Raw genomic sequence first — 24,190 nt, forward strand, 5'->3', positions numbered from 1 at the left:
AGAAAGTTTCTAAGCCCTAGGGTGGTTTGGAAGTCCTGATTAAGGAAGCAATTTGATAAAAACGGACTTTAGAAATGTTCACGTTATGTCATGCTACAGCCTTAACCCGCAGAGGGACAGACTAAAAGAAATTGGAGTCCAGTTTGTGTTGCTATTGCTCCTATAGGCTAATTTTAGACCCTTACCTGAGGATTATAATTCCCGCTTCATGGGCTGCTATGAGAGTGAGGTGTGAAATACCTGGCACGTGCCTGGCACCCAGTAGGTGCTCGCAAAGCTGGTCGTGTTCTCTTTATTACCATCTCTGTGAAGTTCCCCTTAACATCCGGGGACCCCACTTACAATCATCTCATCTGGAATGACCTCCTTGCCCATTTTCTTTCCAGAGGGTGAGTAGAGGCTTGGGGCTTCCTCGGTGCTCAGAGAAGAGAGGGGGTCAGTACGCAGGAGCCCCCCAGTCTCCTCTCTGAGCCTCAACTTGGTTTGTGTATGCGCCGGTATGTGTACAGTCGGGTGTGCTCAAGTGTGCAGAGGGGGCCGGTGCATGTACGCATGTTATAGCTATCGTGTGTGTACACAGTAGAGAGAGAGCACGCAAGACAGAGTGAGAGAGAAGTGCGACCTCAGGTTTCCAGACTCAGAACTGTAAGTAGTAAGTAAGTTATCTGTTGTTTAAACTACCCAGCCCATGGTATCTTGTTAGACATGGTCTGAGTCCAGGTTTAAAATACTAGAGGTCATTCCAGTCAAAGGAAATCTTGGAACAAATGCCCTTTCGCTCATACCTCAGCCCAGGTGGGCCAAGACTGGGAATTCGTTCTGCCGTCAGAAGAGAGGGTTGGACACCACGGGGTACTCAGTAAGTCGGCGGGTTCCTGCGGATGCTGCCGAGGAAGAGATGCTCCCAGAGCCTCTCCATCCGAGAGGCAGGAGAGGACGTCACCCACCACAGTGCCACAGGCGCAGGAGGCTGGGGCCAGGGCTCTGTGGAGAGCAGCTGCCGCAGAGCTCCCGAGGAGGAGAAGGGCACTTCCTCTCTCTGAAGCTGCCCTCTTTCAGGCTCAACGCACAGCCGAATAATTATGACTTCAGCTGTCTTGAAAAAATGTTGGCTGCTATCTGTCATATAAATACAGCTATTTGCTGTGTCTTCTCTCTAGACTGGGAGCTCCAGGAGGGCAGAACCATGTCTGCTTGGCTGAGCAGATGCCCAAGGCCAGGCAGGTCCTCGGTATCTGCGGAATGAGTGAGTAGACAGGACCCCTGTGTGTCTTCTCCGGGGCCTGAGTACTGGCCTCGGGGCATCTTTCTCCTCCACCGTCTCCCTTGAAGTTCATTTCCCAAGAGAGGACCCCCTGTTACTATGCTTCCCCCCAACCCCCTCACACCTCCCCACCCCACGGCTGTCTCTTCTTGCAGGTCCCCGGGGCCTTGCACTGAAGCTGGTTGTGAGCCTGTTTCTGGACGGTTCTCGCTGTGGCTAATCCCTGGTGGCTGTGTCCTTGCTGAACTGTACACTCCTCTGGCAGGACAACCTCTGGCAGGACAACACGCTTTGGGTTTCTTAATCACTGGGAGTCTTGACCCCAGTTCCCCAGAACTAAACTGTGCACAATAAATGTTTTAGAAAGGATGGAAAGAGGACAGGCAGGGAGGGAAGCCTGAAAGGTCTCCACTGTGGGGGAGGGACGCAGCACTTCCAGGTGGAGAAGGTGATCATTTTTCATTTAACTGAGGTGATGCTGGCTTACAAGGCTGTTTGCTTTTCGGTAGAGAGCCCTCCCATCCCTCCATACGTCACCACCACAGTGCACCGATGACCAACACGGAGCTGTTGTCTAACGCACAGAGGTTTTGTTTAGCAAGATGAACACTGTGAATATAATTAACATGGTAAAGGCATGCACTTAGAAGTGGCTACGATGGGAAATGGTGTGTTGTGTGTTTTAACACAACTCTAGAAGAGAAGAAAAGGCAAGGGCCATTTGAGGAGTCCCTGGCACCCCTGCACCCCTGGTGTCCCTCTTTCTCTTTGCCACCTGGAGGTGAGCAAAGGGGGAGACTGAGTCTTAGAAGGGAACAAAATTCATCCTGAGCACAACTCCATAAACTGCAGACCTGCCCAGCTCTCTGCTCTCGTGACCCCATATTTCTGGATCCGAGGGCGTTTATGCTCATCTCCCAGATAGCTACTCATTTCTCTCAGAACAAAACATAAGGCCTCAGGGCATACACGCACACACACACACACACACACACACGCACACTCAGTGAACTCATTTTTAAAAAACAACCCAGGCGCTGGTTGGAGCAGAGGCCTGGCCCAGCTGAGCCACAGCCATTTATTTCCAGGGTGAGCTGAGGGCCCCCGAGGTGCAGCAGCGACAAGCCTGGGACTCCAGCTGCAGCTCAGCCTTTCCGGCCTCTGGCCACTTGCCCCAAGGGCCAAGGGTAAGGGCCGACACCTGAAAGGAAGGGTCAGGTGGGGCAAGAACATGATCACCCTCCACACCCGCATCAGGATGGTGCTAAGATGGGGTGGCAGGGGCAGAGGGGTACACACGGGGGACAGTATAAGAAAGGGGGACACAGACAGTGACACTCTTCCTGGGAGCCTCTTTCCACAGCGAGCCTACACCTGCGCCCGGAGGACCTGCAGGAACAGTCTCGCCCAACAGGCCTGGGAGAGGAGGAGGATGTGCCCGGTAAGGGGCAAGGTGGGGTGCAAAGCCCAAGGAAGGTGGGAGGCAGGGCGGGAGGGGACCCTGGCAGGGGGCGCCGCTCCCCCAGTGTGATCTACAGCCATCTCCTCTGAAGGACAGGGCTGGGAGAGCAGAGCTGGAGGTAGAGGGGAGGCCGGCAGAGGGCCCGGGAGGGGGTGGCTGCACTCACCTGGCGGGCCTGCTTCACCCAGACATGATGTGCTTGACAAAGGCTGGGAAGGAAGACCACCGAGACCACCCTCAGCCCCACACGCACCCGCCCTCCTCCTTGCCCCTTAATTAAGGCTCTTCCCCTTTTCCTCTACTGGCTTCAGGCTTCCCCAACCCCCTTCTTCAGGCTGCATTGGGGGTTGGTGGCAAGAAGGTGGCAGGACAGAGACGACCTAACTTCCGCCCTGTGCCCAACTGCGCTGACTCTGGGTGTAGACGAAGTGACCAGCACGGCCTCTGCCAATCCTGCGGCCTTAGGAAAGGCACCAGTGCTCAGTGAGAAAACCGAGCCCCAGAGAAGGCACGCGGCTGGCACATCCTGAAGCTGTCTCCAAAATCCTGACCCTCGTTCCAGCAGGATGTTCACCCCCAGGAGGGAGAATATCCAGCCAGAGCCACCAAAGCCCGTCCGGCGCAGACCTCCAGCTCCTAGGTCTGTTCATTCCGCAGAACCCCCAGCCCCAACTGCGGCCACACACCCCTCCCCCCAGCCCCCTTCCGTGGAAGCAAGGAAGGCACAGCCAGGCACCTTCATAGTTGATGCAGCCATTGGCATCCTCTTGCCCCGCCAGCAGCTGCTCCACTTCAGCTTCCGTCATCTTCTCTCCTGGGGTGAGGGCAGGGCGCTTAATGACAGAAGCAGCGAAGAGACAGGCAGCACCCAAACTCCTCTGCAGTCTCAAGGCCCCAGACTCCCTGCTGGGATGTGTGGGGCCACCATACCTCCCCCAACGGCTTTACAGGGTAGAGTCAAGGGTCTGAAGACCCTCCCTAAGCTCCAGACCTCTCCCTGTGCCTAGGGCCCCCCCTTGCAGGCCCCAGCTGTCCCCCCTGCTCTGTCGAACCCTGCGAGGAAGCCTAGTTTGGGAGGGTCCCTGGAGAGCCCAGGGAGACAGGGCCTGGAGCGAGAGGCGAGGTTCGGAAAAGATGGACGCCGGTACCCCCAGCCCGGGCCACCTCAGTGCCTCCCAGCCCTCCTGCCTCCCGCATGGGCTCCACCTCTGCCCACCGCCATACCCAGGGTGGCCAGGACATGGCGAAGCTCGGCGCCCATGACGGTGCCGTTACTCTCCTTGTCAAAAACGCGCAGCCCCTCCACGAAGTCCTCGTAGCTGCCCTGCTCCTTGTTGCGGGAGATGTGCTGCAGGATGGGCAGGAAGGTCTCGAAGTCCAGCGTCTTGGTGCTCATCTCTGCTCGGGCACGGGCCAGGAGAGAAGCAGGGTGAGCGGAAGCCCGCGGCAGGGAGGCACGGAGGGCCCCTCCCGTCTCCGCCAGGCGAGCGCCCCCCCCCCCGGCCCCCCCGGGTGTGGGCATCTGGCCTGGAGGATGGAGACGAGAGCCCGGGGAGCACGGCAGGACGGCACTGGGCGGCTGTCTCCAGGGAAAGACCTGGACGGCCGGGAAAGGTCCACGCTCCACCCAGGCCTCTGAACTCAGGTGGCCCCCGAGGTGGGGGAGATGATGGGGTCCGTAGCAGAAGCTGAGGGGCAGCAAGAATTGAGGGACTTTTCCATAGTTACGGAGGCAGGATTTCAAGAGAAAATGCCGCATACTGTGCACCAGGCCCCACCACAGACAGCCGCGGGAGCTACTCCCAGGCAGGCGGTGGTGTAACTGCTCCCGCGGGTTTTAGGAGCCTAAATGTTGGCTTCAACGAGTGCCCGGTGTCTCTGGTCTCCAAGACCAGCTGGCAGCTGGACCCTCTTCCCGCCCATGCCCAGAGAGGCTGCAGGTGGCCTCCGAGGGGCCTGGCCTTGCCAGCCCCTGCCCAGGCCTGCCTCTGAGAGGCCCCGTTTTACGGCAGCTTGTCACTCTCCTGCCACGGCGGCCATTCCCTAAGAGACACCCTCCTTGCACCTAAACTCACTCACCAAAACCTGTCAGAAGGCAAATCAGCATGAGAGGCGCCTTCCCGGTGCTGCCTGCAGTCTGCTCTAACTCACCGCCAGGGCGGGATTTGCCATCTCAGGGCCCTGGCCATTATGAGAACCTCGGTCTCCCCCAGCAGGGACATCTCTGCTCTGTGGCACCTCCACTAATTGCTGGGTTCGTCATCGGGTCCCCACAATGCCTTCCTGTTCCTGCTCCTTCCTGCCCATGTCCCTGGTACCCCGGGGTGTCAGAGGAAGACACTGAAGCAACGTGATTTCTTGCCTGCTTTTCCAGAGCCCCTGCTCAGGCAGGGAAACAAGAACAAGCCCAGATTCCACCCTCCAAGGGTTAAGGAGGTGCTAGGGGCATCCAGATAAATCCTGGCGATGAGAGGAGGGCAGGGTGGGGCGGGGAGGGCGAAAGGGGGAGAAGGTGGCTCTGGAAGGAGGCAGATCCCTCGAAGCGCAGACCCGACACCAGGAGGTAGCCAGCACGGGCACGCTGACCTTCAGGCTTGGGCTTGCCCAGGACACGCAGCACCTCGGCATTGGTGGGGTTCTGGCCCAGGGCGCGCAGCACGTCCCCACATTGTCCGTAGGTGATCTTCATCTCCCCCGCTGGGGTCCGGTCAAACAATGAAAAGGCCTCTTTAAACTCTGGGGAGAAAAGCTTGGCTACAGCCTCTGGCCCAAGGGAAGGTGGTGGGTGGGGCAGAGCACTATGGTGGTTCAGTGATGCCCCTTCCCGGACCCCGCACCCACCTGGCCATCAGCCTGTTGTTCCGTCATCACTTGAACATGTCCCCTGCCAAGTGGCAGGGCAGTGAAGACAGGACTTGGGGGGGGGGGAGTGGAGGGGGTGTCAGGATTCACAGGTCCCCATCTGGCTACAGAGGCCTGTGAGCTCCTCCTTGTGCAGGGGGTAGGGGAGCTCAGGGAGGTGTGAGTGTTTGTGGTTGCCCTCTGATGGCCCACTTTGGCCATTTGCAAAGGGGCAAGACCTGGGGGAAGTCAGTTAAGATGGTGATTGGCCCCTCCGGCCGAAAGGGGCTCCCTTGCCAGACAAGGGATCAAGGCAGAAACAGCCACCAGCCCCACCAGACTCCCAACCTCTGAAGGTCCCTTTTCTTAGCTGTAAGCTGCATCCACCTGAGGGGTAGCTGGGGGGGGGGGGGGGGCTCGGCTGCAGAGCATATGGGTGGCAGTGTCTGCCTCATAGGCAGGGAATCAACAGGTGATCATTCCAGCCTGGCCCTGGTGCTGGCTCAAACTAAGGGACCAGGGCAAGGAGCAAGGCCCAACCCAGGCACCCCTGAGTCTCTGCAAAGAACCTCACTCATCACTCATTTGGATTTAGCCAACTATAATTCGGGCTTGGAATGCACTGGAGTAAACTTCTGTTAGCAAAGAAATGATTGACTAACCAGATTAACAGTATAAACCTAAGAAGAATATGTGAACTGCTTAGGAGAAAAGCTGTTCTAATCCTCTCCAAGTCCTTCAGCAAAACTTCCTTCCTTAGAGGATGCATATGGGTTATTTACAAATCAATCCACATATCAAAGTAGGTTTCCCAAGATGTTTTCCTGCAGCTCTTAAACTTTGTTTAAAATTTAAGACATTAAAAACCGCATGGCTTTCATATTGCTGAATTGTTGAGTTCAAATTCCATTTCCACCGCTTATAAGCTGTGTAACCTTGGTAAAGTTAATATTTAACCTCCATAAACCACTTTTCTTCTCTAAATGGCACCTAACTCGGGTCCTTAAATTGCATTCAAATTAAATACAATCATGGAGAAATTCTTGACACAATTTCCTGCTCATAGTAACAATGCAGTTAATATTCTCTTAGCAGTTTAATTCCAATTTTACTACTGCACAGTGTGACCTTGGCCAAGTCACTTCACCTCCCTGAGCCTTGGTTTCCTCCGCTGGGAGAAGGAAATACCTACCTCACAGCTTTGTTAGGAGGGTCTATATATATATATATATATATATATATATTAATTTTGGAAAGCAGTAAGCATGGCTTCTGCACAAGTTAATATTTGTTAACTGAAACTGAACTTGGACTTTTTGATCGTTTCCCAGTTGAATCAGAAGGGCAGACTTGATAAAAATAAGAGTCTCCTTATATAAGAAAAATATGATGATTCTTCTTAGGAGAGTGGGATGGGAGGGAAGTAGTGAGAACAGTTTGAGCGTCTGCCACAGGGCAGGAGCGAGGCTGATAATTTTACATGTTTGCCTCATTCATCTTTCCAAAAACTCTATGCTATAAGTGTTACTGCCCTCATTTATAGGACCTGCAGCTGTGACTTTAGACTAACTATTAAGGAAACTAAAGAAATAGGGGGGAGGAAGGAGGAAGTGGCGGAAGAGACCTGTTGCACCTGTCAATGTCTCAGCTGGCAGGGGAGTGTAGCCCACATCCCCCAACCAAACACTGCCATGTAGGGTTGCTGCTAGGACCAAACGCAGCCCGTGTGGTCTTGGGGCATACAAAGGGTGCTGTTCAGGGCCAGGAAGAGAACTTGTCTCTCATCTCAGTAGCCAGCTATATGCTGAAGCAATAAACTATAAAGGTCATCTCTTTCTAGAAGGGCTGGGAAATCTGAGAGGGGCCAGAGAAGAAAGTCAATGATGAAAAATTTAAAGGTTTAAATGGAGAGACCTTAAAAAAAAAAAAATGGAAGTAGCATGTGATTCAGCACAACCACTGCTGGGTCTTGACCCAAAGAATAAGCCAGCGAGGTAAGAAAAGTCTGAGGCCCTGTGTGCACAGCAGCACAGCCCACAGCCCACAGCTGCCACCACGCAGACCCAATCTCAGCGCGGTCCACAGAGGACGAGAAAACTGCAGAGTATATACCCAGTGGAATACTACTCAGCTGTTCAGAAAAAAAGAAGAAGAAAGAAACAGTGGGGACAAAGGGTGGCTCTTGAGGCAATTATGCTGAGTGAAATAAGCCAGAACACAAAAAGTACTGATGTGTCTTTTTTTTTTTTTTTTTTTTGTGGAATAAATAACCAAGGAACACAGACTGGCAAAGCACAGCAAAAAATAATTCTTAGACTCTGTGAAAAATATACTGGTTTGCACAGGGAGTGGGGGGAGGAAAAGCAATAGGGGAAGGAAGGGGCCAGGCACTACCCAGGGGCACGGAGAGTGAGAATGTAACTGTGTGTGGAGGAGTCAAAGCCACCCCCTGAGCCACAGGCATGAGGGTGGTCAACGAATAAAAATAAATAAAGGAACGCTAACGGTTTTCTTTTCTCTTTTTAAAGCATAAAAGAGTTTGAGGCCCAGTCACCTGGAGAATATAAAGTAAAATGGGATTTGATAACTGTCTTCAAGTAGATGTGGAACTGGGTGGTCCCTAGGAAAAAGGGAAGTTCCAGGTTCCCTGCCCCACCCAGGAGGAGGGTGGAGCTGAGCAGAGAAAAAGGGAGAAGGAGAAGAAAGGAAGGAAGCTGGATGGAGAACAAGAAGGAAACCTGAGGAAGCCACACGGAGCAGCAAGCATGTGAGGAAGAAACCAGGCTTGTTTCCTGACCCCGGACTGGTTAAGGCAGATGTGGGTGAGATGCCTGGAGGGAGGTGACTATGGCGGTGTTTATACTGATTTTGATTTTGCTCTTTTCCTCCCAGATTTGTCTGGCCATTTCTGACCCTTTTCCATGGTCCGACCAGAAGGTGCTTTAGTCTTGTGGCGTCTTTCGAGTCTTGCTTTGGGCCAATCCCTTTTGGATAGACTTTTGCCCACGAGGGGATGGCTAACTTCAGATGTTTGATTTAGCATTATATTCTTTCTGTTCCTTATTGTATATTCACTGTATTAAAGTCCCTTTCCAGTAAAGTTTTATATGTTTTGTCTTGATGTGGCAGATGGCAGAACCCATTTAGAGCAGGCAGGTTTGGGGCTTCAGGGGTACCCCTGTCCTGTAACAGATTGAGCTTGGATGCAGAACACAATCACACATGCTGATCAAAAAGAACCAATAATCCCACTGTGCACATAAGAAAACAAAGGTTTCAGGATGTGACTTGCCCAGTTTCATGGCCAATAATGGCAGATTTAGGAAAAACACTCAAGTCTCCTGACTCAGAAGAATGGGCTTTCCACTATAACATGAGAAAACCACTTTGAGCTCCCCATAAAGCAAATGAAGAGACAGCAGAGAAAAATTAAAGCAGAAACAATCAAGTTCGACATTAAGAATAATGCTTCCAAGTCAAAGGATGAAAGACTGGGAGGAGTTAGGCCCTGGTTCTGAAAAATCTTCGTGACAAAAACAGCTATCCCACTGGCTTTGCCCCGGGTTCCCATCGGGGACTGGGAAGAAATGTGATCATTATTTGCTTCAGTCATGTGTGATATTGTGATACATAGATCGTATGAAATGCATTCAAATTAATTTTAAGAACTTCACAGCATGCCAAACTATTCACTAACTTTGTCCACTGGGTATTACAAAAACAAAGTCAGATTCCACTTGATATCTTCAGAATTTATCTGCTAGCCCTCATGCCGGTTTTGTGGGTAAAGTGGCACATTTGGGGAGGGTAATTTGGCAATGGCATTTACCATTTTATTTTATTTTTTTTAAAGATTTATTTATTTATTCATACAGAACTGGGGTACAGGCCAGAGATGCGGAGGGTGAGAGGATTCACCAGGGACAGAGTGGGAAGCAGAACAGGCAGATCGACGAAGTACACTGCTGAGGGGAGCAGTGGGTGGGTCAGGAGAGGTCTGCCACACCATGTGGTCTCCTCCGGGGCAGGCGGGGATCGAACTCATGAGGAAGTGGATTAAGCTTCTTAGTGCAGTGCTTTAACCTGCTGCACCACCAGGGAGGGCTCCGGGCATTTACCATTTTAAATGCACATATACTCTGACCCACTGCTAGGAAAATTCCTGGGGGTAGTAGGCTGATATTCAGGAAACAACCTGAACACCTGTCAAGGAGGACGGATTAAATAAAAATGTGAGACTCTATACAATTATTTAAAAGGATGAAGTACTGTGTAATTATTAAGTGAAAGATAAAAATGAAAATAGTGCCCTCCCTGGTGGCGCAATGGATTAAAGTGCAGCACTATGAAGCTACGGGCAGCCACTGCAGCACGAGTTAGATTCCCGGCCAGGGAGCTGGCCCACATGGCGCAGCAGACCTCTCCTGTCTGCCTGCTGCTCCCCTCGGCAGTGTGTCTCACTGGATCCGCCTGTTCTGCTCCCCACAGAGCTGCGACCAGCAGGGGTGGGCTTCGTGGCACACTGCAGGGGAGAGGAGGTTGGCCACAGGGGCCTATGGGGCTTTCCCACAGCAGGCATAGAAGCTAGGTCCTCTAAATAAACTGGATGGCAGACTTGGGGGTTGTTCTACTGAACCCCTATCGTGTTGCAGGCAGCCTGGCAGAGCAGTAGAGAGCTGAGGTCTGGAATCAAACTGCTGAGCTGGAACCCTGTCTCTGCTGCTGCTGACCTGGGAGCGGCTGGGAGGCCCTCAGCCTCTCTGTGACTCAGTTTTGTGAACATGAAATGACCTGTGGAAGGGGGGCGCAGTTACCAACCTAGAGCGAACACAGGCTTGCTACCAGGATGGTGACCGTGGTAACAGCCTCTCCTTCACCTCTTTCCCCCTCCAGGGAAGTGTGACCCGGGGTGTGGGGACAGGGGTGCAGCAGTCACTACTCACCTTCGATCTGGTCAGCCGTAAAGTCTATCTGTGGGGAGGAAACACAGAGCCATCAGGGCTGGGGCTGCTAGAGATTTCTACAGGGAAGCACAAGTGTTTCCACCTCCTGTGGGCCACAGGAGAGGAGGAGAGGAGACCCCAGGTGTAGACCAGACGGACAGGCCACAAAATAAGGCAACCTCCCAAGCCCCCTCAGCTCAGAGAGAGAGAAGTGCCCTATAGACTGCTCCATTTGACCCCCTGGTGTCACATGCAAACGCTTCATCCCAGCTGGCCATAAACTGCCCGACTTCACCTGTTGAGTGGTCCCCTCCTCCACAAACCAGCCTTCCTCTCCTGCTGGGTGCCCCCCACTTCCGTCCCTGGGCCTCCCTTTTCCATTTGATGCCACCATTAAGTCACCGCCCCCAGGGACACCTTCTCTCACCCCACCCCACCCGGCCTCCCTGCCCTCTCAGTTCCTCCAAGGCGCTCTCAGAGAGCTCGCCAGGCCCCAGGCTTCTGGACTGTTCTAGACGTGTCTTTCTGTGTACCCCCTCCAGTTCCTCGAAGCCAGCGCTCCCTCGGGGCTGGGATGTTTGTTTGTTGTTGTTTACTGACCACAAATATCTGTTCCGTGAAGGAATAGACTTGTGCTTCCCTGCCCCGCCCCAATAGTTGAGTGCTGAGTACAGAAAGGGAAAGCTCTGAAAATGAACACAGCAAACAAACAGGGTCGCCATCTGAACCGAGGGTCACGCCTGCTAACTGGCCGTCCTCATCTCCACCTGCCCCTTCTCAGCCGGGGGTGGTGGCCATCTGGGGCATCTTCTTCATACACCTCCACCTCCTCATGCCGCAGCTTGTGCCGAACCCCTCCGAATCACATAGTTGGCGGTGACCCCTGGGCGGCGGGCGTGGGCCGGGAGAGCCAGAAGGGTTGCGTCAGGCCGGGGAGGGAACTAGCTGTGCACACGGACTGTGCCAAAGTGGAGGCTGGGCATCAGGAAGTCAAAGAAACCCTGTAAATGGGGAAGGACACTTCACATGTCCTTGCTGAGGAAAGCTTCTTCCTTCGCAGCACGTGAAGCCGCAGGCATGATCGCGGGAGAAGTAAGTGTGGCCAACACCACAGAGAGACTTTGGCTTGAGTCGCCCTTGCTCTTTGAGCAAAGCATCTTCGAAGAAAGGATCTGGGTGAGCACCCTAACGGGAAACGGTTCTCATGCAGGACCTCGTGCTTTCTCGACTTTAAAGTCAGTTCAGTCACCCCCAGAGGTATGGTCACCAGGGGTGAGAAATTGGGGGGCATGAGGCGGTGAAGGGGAGCGATGGGCCAAGAGACACCGCCGTGCTGCTAAGCAGCTGTTGCCCCGACCCTGGGGACACCTGTGTGCCCATCAGTGTGGCTGATTGTGTGCACAAATCAGAAACCGAGGCACAGCAGGACCCTGGGGGTGTCAGCCTGTCTTGCCAGGCCCTGCCCATGGGGGAGCGGTGCATGTCCTAGAAGAGGTCTTACGCCAGCCTCAGTTTCCCGAGAGTAAGCCATAATCAAGCCCAGGGAGGGGGCCACTGCTTAAGTCTCTTGGCCAAGACATCTCCATCGCCCCCAGAGGGGGTTACCACGGAGTACCCCTGGGTATCTGGCATAGTCACAGAGTCTGCAGGGCCTGTAGGAACTGGAGGGATCTTGAGCAGGGAGGGACAGCCAATTCGAGGTCTGGACTTCAGTGTCCTGCCAGCCTGTCAGAGCCTGGTTCCGAGCTCTTCTTTCCCCCGCCCCCGGCTGATACTCCCTGGGACACTCCTGATCATCAGTAATAGCTCTCCAGACCAGCAGCCACCTGACCTCTTACAATCTGGTGCCAAGACTGTGCCTCTTACAAATGCTTTGCTCCCAAAAGCCTCTGACCTCTCCCTTCCTCGGCTCCCTTTTCCCTCTTCAGCCACTGGGCTGGCGAGCTGGGAGGGCCGAAGCAACTGAGTCAGCAGGCAGGGCCTAGCCAGCTCAGGGCGGAGGACTTCCCTGTGTGAAGGGGTCAGAGTGGGTGAGAGGGGCGCGAAGAGTGAGGCCCAGGGCACAGGCGTGGGGCCCAGCTCCCCCATCGGGCCAGAACTGGGGCTGGGTCAGTCTTCTGCACTCTCCAGATAGGAGCCTAGGCTGAGGCCACCGGGGTAGGCAGAGGCCACAGAGTGGCCTGTCCAGGCAGACCGGAGAGCCTGTCTTCTCGCACCTAATCTTTGGCCTCCTGACCCCTGTCCTCCCCCCATACCCCACCCCCAACGCACCCCCAAGGCTTTGAGAAAGGCCTTCCCCCGGCACACAGGCACATGCTGTGTGTCTCACTGGCCACATCACCTACGCTGAGCTGCCTGGCAGTTAGCAGCCTGAGTCTTCCCTCCACAAAGATAGCACACCACCTCTAAGTAAAGGGTCGGTCTCTTTACTTCACTCCGGTGGCCCCCAAGTGCCTTAAAAAGTGTTGGGGGGTTGATTGGTGCCATTTTCAACTCTGCTGGGCAAATAAAGGGGGACAGATCAGGGCGTCCACAGACAGAACCGAAACCTGTTCTGGGGGGAACGATAACCCGAAAAGACCTCACTGGCCCCAGGATCTGCTTCACAGCTCTGAGACTGTGACCTGGTCTGGACACCACAGCTCTCACCCAGGCAGATCGCTGAGCCACAGGGAATCCAGATCCTGCCTGTCAACCCTATACCTGTCCCAGGGCTGAAGCTCACTCACCTTTACACTCTTGGGGTCAAAGGCAGCTTCCTTGGGGGGCTCAGGAGCCGAGGCAGGGGCTGGGGCAGGCTTGGGGGCTTCCTTCTTAGGTTCCGGCTTCTTGGGAGGCATGTTGTCTTGGGGACCTTCAGTGGAGGTGGGGCCTAGAAAGGAATCCAGAGATGCAGGGACTCGGACACCTCCTCCTTTTTATCCTGTCAGGAGCCCCCATGGAGGGGCTGGGTGAGCGCAGAACAGCTGCTGCTGACTATAAAAGGAAGAAACACCAGCCGGGGGCAGCTGACAACTGTGCATTGTCACCAGGTTTGGGGCCACCAGCTCCCCTCCCCCAGATCTCACACCCCTCACAGCCTCCACCTCTGGGACGAGCTGACTCCTTCCTGCCAATTGGTGGAAGCCCAGAAGGGCCAGAACACGGACCCTCTCAAAAATGCCAGTGTCCAGCCAGGGAGATGAGCTGACTTGAGCAGTTGATAACCCTCACACAAAGCCCGGGGAGGGGAAGGCTTTTTTTAGCCCTCCTGAGTAGGGGCAGCCCACTGCACACTCCTTTCAAGCCAAGATCCTTTAAGCTGAGAGCCACTCTGGGGCCTGTGCGCTGGCCTGAGGCGCAGCTCCCAGCCTGAGCCCTGAAGCAACAGCTGGCCCAGCCACCCACAGTCCCGCCACACCCTCCCCACCCACGGGCAAAGCCCTCCTCGGGCCAGAGCACGTACCCCAGGAGCTCCACAGGCCTCAAATCCTAGGTCCACCACCCCCACCATCCTCAGCCATTCATTAAACAGAGGGTTGAGCTCTTAACTCAGCAGAGCCCAGGGGCTGAAACTCAAGACTAGAAGTCAGAAATGCTGTTTAGTTTTTGCTAGACCTCTAATGTATCTACACCCCCTGGACTCCGTGTGTGTGTGAGAGAGAGTGTGTGTGTAGCTCTCTATTCATATATAGCACCTCACCAATCATGCCACAATCCTATAAGGTAAATATGACTGTTAGCCCCATCTCACACACGAGAGGACTGAGACTAGAAATGGTCCAGGCACCAGATGGATCAGCTAACTAGTTCCGAGTAGGGACTGGACCCCAGGTGTGTCTGATTCTGAAGTGCAGGCCTGAATCATGGATGTAATAACCCCACCTGGAGTGGGGAGGGAGGCGCAGAAGCTGGTGTGCTCATCACAAAGGCCCGGATGAGCACACACCTGTTACAGTAGCATCCCTGGGGCCTGTGAGGCTGAGGACCAGAGCAAGCAGGCAGTAGATGCTTTTTTACGTCTTTCACTTCCTGTGGTAGTGGAAATGTTTACAACAGATGTGTACTGCTTTTGTTTTCAAAAAAGTCTCAGGGCCCTCCCTGGTGTGCAACAGGTTAAAGCGCAGCACTATGAAGCCATTGCAGCCACCACAGCACGAGTGCCATCTGCAGCCAGGGAGGGACCCACATGGCGCCGCAGACCTCTCCTGGCCCCCCGCTGCTCCCCTCAGCAGCGTGTTTCACTCATTCTGCCTGTTCTGCTCCCCACTCTGTCTCCAGTGAATCCTCTCGACCCCCACACCTCTGAGCTAATAAAATGGTGATGAAAAACAACAGAAGTGTATCTGCTCCACAGGGACGGGCCGTTTTTGAGCTGAACCCTGAGCCTCCAACTGGGATGATCAGGGGGGGTGAAGCCAAGAGGAACAGCAAGCTTCTCAGCCTGTGAAGCTAGAGTGCCAGCTGCGCCATGCCGCCAGATCCTGAGCCTGGCACCCACCTTCCCCAGCTCCCCAGCACAGGCTCCAAGACCCAGGTTGTTGGAGCTGAAAGGCCCTGAGAGATGATCTCTCTCCTTATCTTGCTTTCCTTTGTGAAGCACCCAACACTAAGGCCCAGGGAGGCTCTATTTACTGGCAGAGACCAACCGCTGGTTGTGGCTCCAGGGTGTCCCCACATCACACCCTCCCTGCTAGAGGGCTATGCATGCTCCCCCAATGGGGCAGGGAAACCTTCAGAGGAAACAGACATCACCCAGGGCTTTCCCAAGGGGGGTTCTAGAACAGGACTGGGCCGGGCCCTCAGCCCATCCTGGTCTGGGCTAGGGGAGCAGCCCCTCAATCTAGTCACCTCCTCTTCCCCTCCCCTGCTGGCCTTCCCCCCCACCCCTCCCAGTCTGGCTCCTGTCACCTCTGCCTACATCCTTGTACATTCCCTGGCTGTGCCCTCCCTGCCTACCTCATTCCTCCGGGGAGTGGGAGCTTAGGCTGTTGGTGATGAAGGGGGAGGAAGAGAAAGCCCGTCATCGCCCCCCCCTTCTCACCTCCATGGCACCTCTGTCCTGGCTGTCCAGACAGGTGTGAGGGAGACACACCAGGGGGCCTCTGCGGAGACCCCAGGCCAGGGCTGCAGACCCCAGCTCCAGGGCACACTCTGCAGCCACTTCGCATCTCCACCTCCGCTTGCTTATCTCTGAAATGAGAGATAGTCAGGAGCTCGGCGCCCTGACGGCTGGAGGGGCTGCCAGGCCCTGGCGCCCCCCAGTCCTGTGCCTTCAGCCCGCACCCCCTCCGTGTGCTTTGTATGTGGGCGTCCCACGGTCATTTCCCAGACTTGCTTCCACTGTTGCGCGGCTTTAAAACAAGCACTGAGTCAGACGTTCTCATATGTTCCCTTTCAGTTAAAAACCAGGTATTCTAGAAAGATGCACGATCCTCAAAAGACAGAGCAGAGAGCCGTTCCTTCCCTTTGCTTTCGTCTTTCTCTTTTCATTTCCTTTGCTTGTTTGTTTTTGTGTTTCAGTTCAAAGGGAAAGCAAAATGGCCAGTCTGCCTGGGGAAAGCTGTGTGGGGCTCTAAGGCCTGCTGAAAACACGGAAGCGGGGTGGGTCTGCCTTATGGCTTAGGCATGTCCTGAGGTTCTGAGCATGGCCCAGCACCCTCAGGCCCTTTCCCAGTGAACATTTCCTTCTCAACGTGTGAGCTTTGTGTGAAGTGCATAAGTTAGGCACCACAAACCCTCTCTGGCTCATGGGGGCTACGCACAGATGTTGGTTTCATTTTGCTTTCCCACAGATGTGCTGAAGGGGCCAGTGGGGTGCTCAGGTTTCCCCTCTGTTTCAGGGCCACTGCCTTCCCCCTGCACATTCTCTGCAGCTAGTGTTCTTCACAGGATGCAGGACAGGGTGTTAGCTCCAATTCATGCTCACCGATCAGCGCCCAGGAAGGAAGAGAGCAGAAGAGGCAGAAGAAGTGTGAAGAGACAAGTATAGCAGCAGACACTGGCAGCCTCACAGCTGCTCTGGGAAGTTTCTCGGTGGTTCCTGAGCCAGAATTGCTCCAGCTCCAGCTGACTCCAAAGCGCCCACTGGAAAGACTTCAGATTCAGTAGACAGAAAACACAGAACAGGATTTTCACATCAACCAGTTTACAACACATGTCAAACTCAGAGTCAAATGCACAACGAGCAACATTGGCCTTCATGTGGGCCTGGGTTCTGTACACTCACTAGTCCTCCCCCCTTTTGCTCCCCACATGCAGGGCCCGTGTCCCACCCTGAAAGAGATCTGCTAGAGTCTCCTGCCTGGGTCAAATGCTGCTGACAGCAGGCCTGGCCGTGAGTGCTGGCACCGCTCCTCCTCTCCTCTGGATAGCACGGGCAGTGTCCTGCCAACACTGTTAATCTGCCCCCACAGAGGGCACTGGGTAAGTCGGCTCTGCCACAAGGCAGGGTGGCAGAGTGCACTGAGGAGCCAGCCTGCCTGGGATAGCCCTGACTCGGTCAGATCCTTGGCTAGCCCCATGAACTTCTTTAGGTCTCAGTTTTCCCACTGTAAAATGAGGAGGGGTGGTCTTGAGAGTTAAACGAGTTAATAGGGATGACATTCTTGAACAGAGCTTAGCAGAGAGCCAAGGCTCAAGTGCTTATTTGTGATGTGGCCAGAAGGGACAAGAATTATGTTAAAATTGAGACCTTTCATAATGAAAATCAATACATATTTTTTGAACAAACATGTAGGGTGTTTTCATTGTAATAAACAATACTATTGGGTCCTCTCTGGTGGTACAACGCGTTAAAGCACAGCACTATGAAGCTCTCTGAAGCTGCTGCAGCATGAGTTCAGTTCCCGGCAAGGGAGATGACCCACATGGCACAACCAATCTCTCCTGTCTCGCCCACTGCTCCCCTCAGCAGTGAATTTCACTTCATCTTCCTACTCTGTTACCCACTCTGTCTCTGGTGAATCCTCTCACCTCCGCCACTCCCGCATCTCTGGCTGTACCCCAGTTCCACTCCCGCATCTCTGGCTGTACCCCAGTTCTTACATACATAAAAAAATCTTAAAAAAAAATAAACAGTACTATGAAAACTGGCTGCAAAAATGATAAGTTTAAATGTCTTGTTGATATTCATCAATTCATCTTTTTAATTTCATATTAATAATTCTGAATGAATACAAGACAGTGAATTTTCTTAGCCAAGACATAGTTTTAAAATAGATAGGCTTTTGACTCAAAGTCAAATCAATTCTTCTAAAATAAATGAAGCAATTCTGTCAACTTGCATATAAATATTAGAAGGACAATCATTTTCTTGTACTTGATTCAACTATTGGAAAATTTTAAAGTATGCTTGGAACATCTCAAGTAAGTGAATCAATTTTTTCAACTGATTTTTACAAAATGTAAATACAGGTCAAATATTTATGATGAAAATTTAGCACTCAAACTAAGATTTGCTAGAAGAATAAAGTAATATATACCATACTGGTAATTTTTATACTAATTACATGTTAAAATTGTAATTCTGAATATACCAGGTCAAATAGATTGTTGATTTTTTTAAAAAGTACTTTTTTACTGGAAGCATTACCCATTATTTAAAAACACACAAACAAAACATACACATTAAAAATATGTGATGGTGGGGTCTCCCTGGCGGTGCAGGTGTCAAAGACAGCACTATTAAGCTATCACCAGCCACTGCAGCCCAAGTTCGATCCCTGTCGCTGGCCAGGGAGGTGACCCATTTGGCACGGCAGACCTCTCCTGTCCCACCTGCAGCTCCCCTCAGCAGTGTATTTCAGTCCATCTGCCTGTTCTGCTCCCCACTCTGTCTCTGGTGAATCCTCTCACCCCTCCCCACACCTCCAGCCTATGCCCCAGTTCTTGTATGCACAAATAAATAAATCTTTAAAAATATATATTTGATGGCTGCCTACAGTGACTATAGTTTGGATAGGATGGAGTAATAAGATAAAGGGGAATAAACAAATAAACAAGAGAGGACTTACCTGGACAATTATAGAAGGCTACAAATCAAGGAAAATTATTAACCCAATCCACTGTACCTAAGAGTCCTTGTAAAAAGGGAAAAGCAACGAATCACCTAAAGTCTTAGTGATTTTTAAGGCCCAGTGACCAAGGGGAAAGGCAGAAAAGGAACGGAAAGGTGTCGAAAATCAAAATTGTGAGGACAGTGGTAGCAGTGACTTTCAGAGGACTTTGAATAGTCCTGAACACTTCACTTCCTTGGCTGCTTTAGCCCAGGCGAAGAACGCCAGGTATGCTTGGCCTGATCGCTCAGCAATCAGCAGAAAGAGTTGAAGCTAATTTCTGCGCTGAGATCAAGGCGGTGCCGCCTAGTGACAGATCTGAGAATAGAAAAGTGTGAGGAGGATGCTGGAAGGGGACTTCAGCACCCAGGACTGAGCCTCTGAGGCCTTAAAGCAGAGGGCAGGACAGCTGGTGCTTGGCAAAGAGATTTACAGTTGAAAAGCAGCAGAGACTAAGTCTGGATCCTAACCAGTCACCCACACCACATTGTCCCAGACATCCTGACAGCTGCAAGTTACAATAGAGACCCAGAGAGAAGGGGGTGTCTTGTCCAAGGACACACTGGCTCACAGATTACCTGAGACAGGAACTCAGACATTAAGCAAAACTCAGGAGCTTGTAGAGTCTCGGGAGAAGCCTGGTCCCCAAGAGAAAAGAAGGCATCAACGAAAGAGCTGGCCTGACACTCACAGTGAGGAAAAAGAAACTCAAACCCTGAGCAGGCTTTTTTTTTTTTTTTTCCCCCAGCATTTGGGGACATGCATTAAATGCGCAAGTTTTTTCTGTCCTTGATTTCCTATTCCACAGACTTCTTTTGGGTTTTGAATTCTTACTTCCTCCCTAGCACTGGTAACTTCTCTGTGACTCAGTCTAGTGGATTTGTCTTTAGATCATTTCTGCTATACTTATAAAACCAAATTCTGTCACTGACTTTCCTCTTTTAACCAGATTACGATTCCTCACTCGTTCAGCTAACACTTTTAAGCACCTATAGCACGCAACTATTAACAAAGATGATTAAGGCCAAGGAACAGTCCAGTGTTGAGATAGATAAATAAATTAAAAGCTTTAATATAATGATACTCTCACAGCACTTTTATAAGAGAGTACGTAAGCAAAACGGAATGCATTTATTTCTACCTGAAAAATCTCTTTCTAAATTGTTCCACCAATTGTTCATTTTCAATTGACCTTTGGACACTTCTCACCCGAGGAACTTTTTAATTCTCAGTATATTTTAAATGTAGCTCATTGCCTACCTCCAAAATCATAGAGTTGGGCACCAAGCAAACAATATAAAGCCTATTCAAGACAACTTTGGTGTATACTTAAGAGCAGAGAGAAATCAATCTGTGTTTAACCTATGGTTTATTAAGAGAAAAGTAAAAGTGTGACTAGAGCCTAGAAAAGGGAGGAACAAAGAATTGCTATCTTTGAGGCAGATATTTTCTCTCTAGCTTTCAGGCATAGATGTGCCTTCTGAGGAAAAGGAGATAACCAGTAAGGGCATTCAATTCATTCTTTCAGTTTTAAGTCTGGAATCACTACGCAGCCTTCTGGTTAGAATCTGAACGCCTCAAAGAGAAGGAGTTGGACAGGAATATTTCTCACTGCAAATGAGTAACCTGGAACTACTTTCACTTCCCATCTTCTTTTTGGGATTCAACCATCCAGCATCCTGGAGCAGTGGAAACTTGGAACTGTGTGGGCTCCCTAGCAGCCTCACTGCTGCATCCCCAGAGCCTCCAACTCACAAATCCTCAGCTGTTAGTATAATCTTGCTCAAATTCCATTCTCATGTGGTCACTCTTCAACCCAGTCACCACCAGCAGCTCCTTCAGTCTATTTTACCAATCTAAAGTCATCAGCTTGGAGCCCAGAGCTTGTCAACTGTCTTCAACGTCACCATTTCTACCGAGTTTATACGGCCTTCACTCCTGATGAGCTAATTTTGCTTACAGTTTATCTCCTTCCCATGCCTGAGTGTGTCTAGACCTCCTACCCTAGGCCCCAGGGCACATTTCAGAGCTCGCCAAGATGCACTTTCTGATTAGCCTCAACATTTCGGACTCTGCCTTAACTTACATCCCTCAACATTTCAGACTCTGCACTTAAGGACTTAAGTGCAAAGTCAGCATCGTCTCTGGGTCCAGGAAAGGGGGGGGGGGAGGTGGCAAAAAGACATCAGGTTAAGATCAATTAGAAATAAAATTAAGAAAAGAAATCATTTAATCTTCAGGTATATTTATAATATTTTTATATCTTTTTATATTTGTACAGGGCACTATGCTTGGTAATGGGGATATCTAGTGATAACCAGCCAAAGTTCCTGCCTTCCTGGAACATTATACAAGTGGGGAGTAAAATTGCCATGCATGCTATGAAGGAAAAGAGCAAAGATACTGTGCGAGAGGAGAATAGGGGGTGTTAATAATTTAGATTAAGCAGACAACTTAACAACGGGCAATAAATTAATGGTGCAGTTAAAGGCAAAGGAAAGAGAATTTGGACTTCCACAAGTGATAAATTGTGGGAAGGTATAAATATATGGGGGAAATTAATGCAGGATAAGGATATTCTAGCAAAGTTTGTTTGTGCAGACCCAACTCAGTGTCGACTCTCGACTTCCAGTGATCAAGTTGCTTTCCTCCTCCTGGTAAGGTGAAACACCTTCCCAAAGGGAAATTTATATTCTGTTTTTAGGCAGGTGGAGGAAGGCACAGAGTTCTTTCTACATTTGCTGCCTTTTAACTACTGTCAGCTCAAAATAATTCTTATGTCAAACTACAGAGTCTTATCCTCTTTGCAGAAATGTAGAGAAGAAGCAAGAGGCAGGTAAGATAAGACTGAATAATAAGAGACCAAATATTGAAGGGTCTTGTTAGGAAAGTCACGGGGTTTGGACTATATCCTAAGGGCAAAGGGAAATCTGAGTTGAGGAGGGGAGTACTGAGAGACTCAAAACTGGTTATGAAAGTAAGATTACTGTTAGGAAGAAACATAAAGGTATATTTAGGAGGTAAAATAGGGTTTGTGACCATAAATTAGGGTTTGAGAAAGTGGCTTCATGTTTGAGAAATGGAGAAGATGGCAATGCTATCTATAAGAGGAAATATTTCTGGTATGAGCAAAGAGAAGCTCCACTGTGAACAAAGTACCTGTGAGACAGCTAAAAATATGCAGTTGCCAGCTAGACATCTGAGTCTGGAATTCTAAGAAGCAGTGTGACTGAAGATACAGATTTTGGAATAATTTGTAGATTAAAAACAAAACAAACAGAACCTAGAAATAGGGATGAGTTTGTCTAGGAAGGTGTAGGGTGAGCAGAAGACCTTGAAGCATCTAACTTATAGGGTCTACCAAGGAAACTGATAAAGAAAAGAGTAGTTGGGGTGTGAGAAGCCAAAGGAAGAGGATTGCTTGACCAAGAGCGAACCCTCAAAGTCAGAAAATACAAGGAGGGAAGAGGCAGCGTGGAATAGTAACAAAAGAAATTTACAGAGAAGGAGAATCAACGGAATTGAGAAGAGTAAGCTTACTCTGGGCTGTTTCAGATTCTTGCCAATGTTAAATGTCTAGCTTCCCTGAACACTAGTCTCCAAATCTGATGTACATGAAATAGACCAAGAAGCAAGGTAAAGACAAGAGATAATGAACCAAGTTTGGAGTAAAGCTTATTATTCTAACCTAACTCCACTCATCAGCTAGACATAAGTAGTTAACTGATGACAGCAGAATATTCAAGTGTTTACAGGATGGTGAGTATAAGGAAGTCAATTAGGAACACAGACGGAAGTAAAAATACTTTTACAAAAAGATACCATCAAAGCATAACTTCAATATGGCCTTGCTCATAGATGAATAGGTGACCACAACGGGTATATTAGCTAATGAACAACAGAAAAGAGATATTCTTTGTTAAAAAAGATTTTAGGCAAATTCCAATTTTAAAAGCTAGACTGCCAAGCACCACAAACTCTTTAAATACTGACTCTAAAGACACATTGTCACACAAGAAGTATCATCTTTATATAGCCTATCTTGTAAATTCTTACATTTATGTTTAAACATCTCTTGCACTATACAAGACTTGAGTTGGTGGCATGTTGTCTGAAAAGGCTGTTTGTAAAATGACCACAAGTTTCATGGGAAAAGAGTGTCATATGACTGCTTTAAAATGCAAGTACGTTTTAGTCTAACTGAAGTGTCCACCTAAGCATAGTTCTTCTGCATTCTGATTTAATTAGAATAAGCCTGGATCTTGTGTTAAGCTAAAAGCATCAAAATGTAAGAGTAATACCTCTTACCTATTGCTTTCTTTCCATTCTCACTACCAGATTCTCTCATGACACCTGGTAATTCTTCCTAAAGATGATCCAACAAACCCTCTTAACACACATGTCTTTTGTAATGTCACTTTGCATTTCTCCCATCAAGAGGTAGAATTTATTTCTCTTCCCTTCACTCTAAAGTGGCCTTTTGTTTTATTATGACCAACAAGAAGTGACAGGGCTTAGCTTACAGTCCTAAGCCCTAAGTAGCTTCATAGCCTATTCTTACCCTTTTGGTTGCTAACCACCAAATCAAGAAGCTGGAACTAGATTATAACTAATGAGAAGTCAAGAATAAGAGAGGACATAAGGAAGACAAATAAGGAACTCAGTCAACAGCTGGCTCCAAGCCCCCAAATATATGAATGAAGCCATTTTGGACTTTCCAGCTGCAGTTAAGTCAACGATGGTAAGATTCTCTTACCATCATATATTTTTTAATCCAACATACATATATTTTTTAATCTATGCTATACATGTCTTTTGAGATCTTGGAATGTGGCAAGGGTGTCTAAAGAACTTCATTTATAATTTCATTTTATTTTAACCAAACTTCAAATAGCAGTTGGAAACTTTATTGGATAGTGAAGACTTCGAATTCATCCCACACAATCCTGCTAAAAGAACAAGGCACAGGGGAGCAGAAAATCGCCTTAGCACACACCTTTCTGCTAGAGATAGCTGAAGTTTCTGTCAACTGGTATTTAAAAAAAGAAAAGAAGAAAAGCAGATGAAGCTCCTTCCAACATCACCCAAAGGAATGACCCAACCTAACTGGATTTCAATTAACTCCACCCAACCCCCTCTTTTCCCACCAATTAGCTTTCCAATTCTTCCAGTGAATTTCTCTTTCCTCCGAATCTTTTACACTAGTTATAACAGACATCACTTTTCCTTAACTAGACCTTAATCTCTTTGAGGACAGTGGCCTGCTTAATCTTTGGAGAGTGGCAATTCTTCCAAATTCCCTATTTCCCTTCGAATCACGAACAGGTACTTCCGGAATGGCTGAATGACCTAAACTTCACGGGCATATTTTTCTAGATTAATTAAAAGTCGGCCCTAAATTCTCGAGCTTTACCCTTCGCTTCATCTACCGAGGACCAATGAATCCAGCAAGGTTGAGCGCGAATCCTGCCAGCTGCGGGGCCACGTAACGCTCTCCGCCAGCTCCCGCACGCCACGCCCAGTCTGCGGGGTGCCGAAGGGGCGGGCCCGAGCCTAGATGCCGATTGGGCGTGGCGTACGTGAGTGAAGGCGGGGCCCGGGAGAGGAACCTACACTCGGGTCAGACTCGGTAGTTTCCGGTAAT

General features: G+C 50.3%; 1 protein-coding gene across 1 annotated transcript; it reads right to left on the reverse strand.

The window, feature by feature from the left end:
- Window positions 1-2,328: 2,328 nt before the first annotated feature.
- Window positions 2,329-24,187, reverse strand: MYL4 (myosin, light chain 4, alkali; atrial, embryonic). Its single transcript, XM_004684048.2, has 10 exons — window positions 24,160-24,187; window positions 16,419-16,585; window positions 15,534-15,682; window positions 13,240-13,382; window positions 10,511-10,538; window positions 5,313-5,462; window positions 3,951-4,124; window positions 3,463-3,540; window positions 2,893-2,935; window positions 2,329-2,465 (listed from the first exon to the last, which is right to left on the reverse strand). Exons 3-9 carry the CDS (start codon window positions 15,658-15,660, stop codon window positions 2,907-2,909), a joined length of 729 nt encoding a protein of 242 aa, XP_004684105.2. The 5' UTR covers window positions 15,661-15,682; window positions 16,419-16,585; window positions 24,160-24,187; the 3' UTR covers window positions 2,329-2,465; window positions 2,893-2,906.
- Window positions 24,188-24,190: the final 3 nt, after the last annotated feature.

This window comes from Condylura cristata, unplaced genomic scaffold, assembly GCF_000260355.1.
Source record: "Condylura cristata isolate star-nosed mole 26May11 unplaced genomic scaffold, ConCri1.0 scaffold00017, whole genome shotgun sequence".
Classification (NCBI taxonomy): Eukaryota; Metazoa; Chordata; class Mammalia; order Eulipotyphla; family Talpidae; genus Condylura; species Condylura cristata.

Bases quoted from the DNA above. Each gene is read 5' to 3' on its own strand.
- MYL4 (XM_004684048.2), bottom strand. From the start codon at position 15,660: ATGCGAAGTGGCTGCAGAGTGTGCCCTGGAGCTGGGGTCTGCAGCCCT. The intron at 13,383-15,533 runs GTGAGAAGGGGG...ATTCCTTTCTAG, and splicing joins AGGACAGAGGTGCCATGGAG to GCCCCACCTCCACTGAAGGT. The intron at 4,125-5,312 runs GTCAGCGTGCCC...GTGCCCGAGCAG, and splicing joins GGGCAAGCCCAAGCCTGAAG to AGATGAGCACCAAGACGCTG.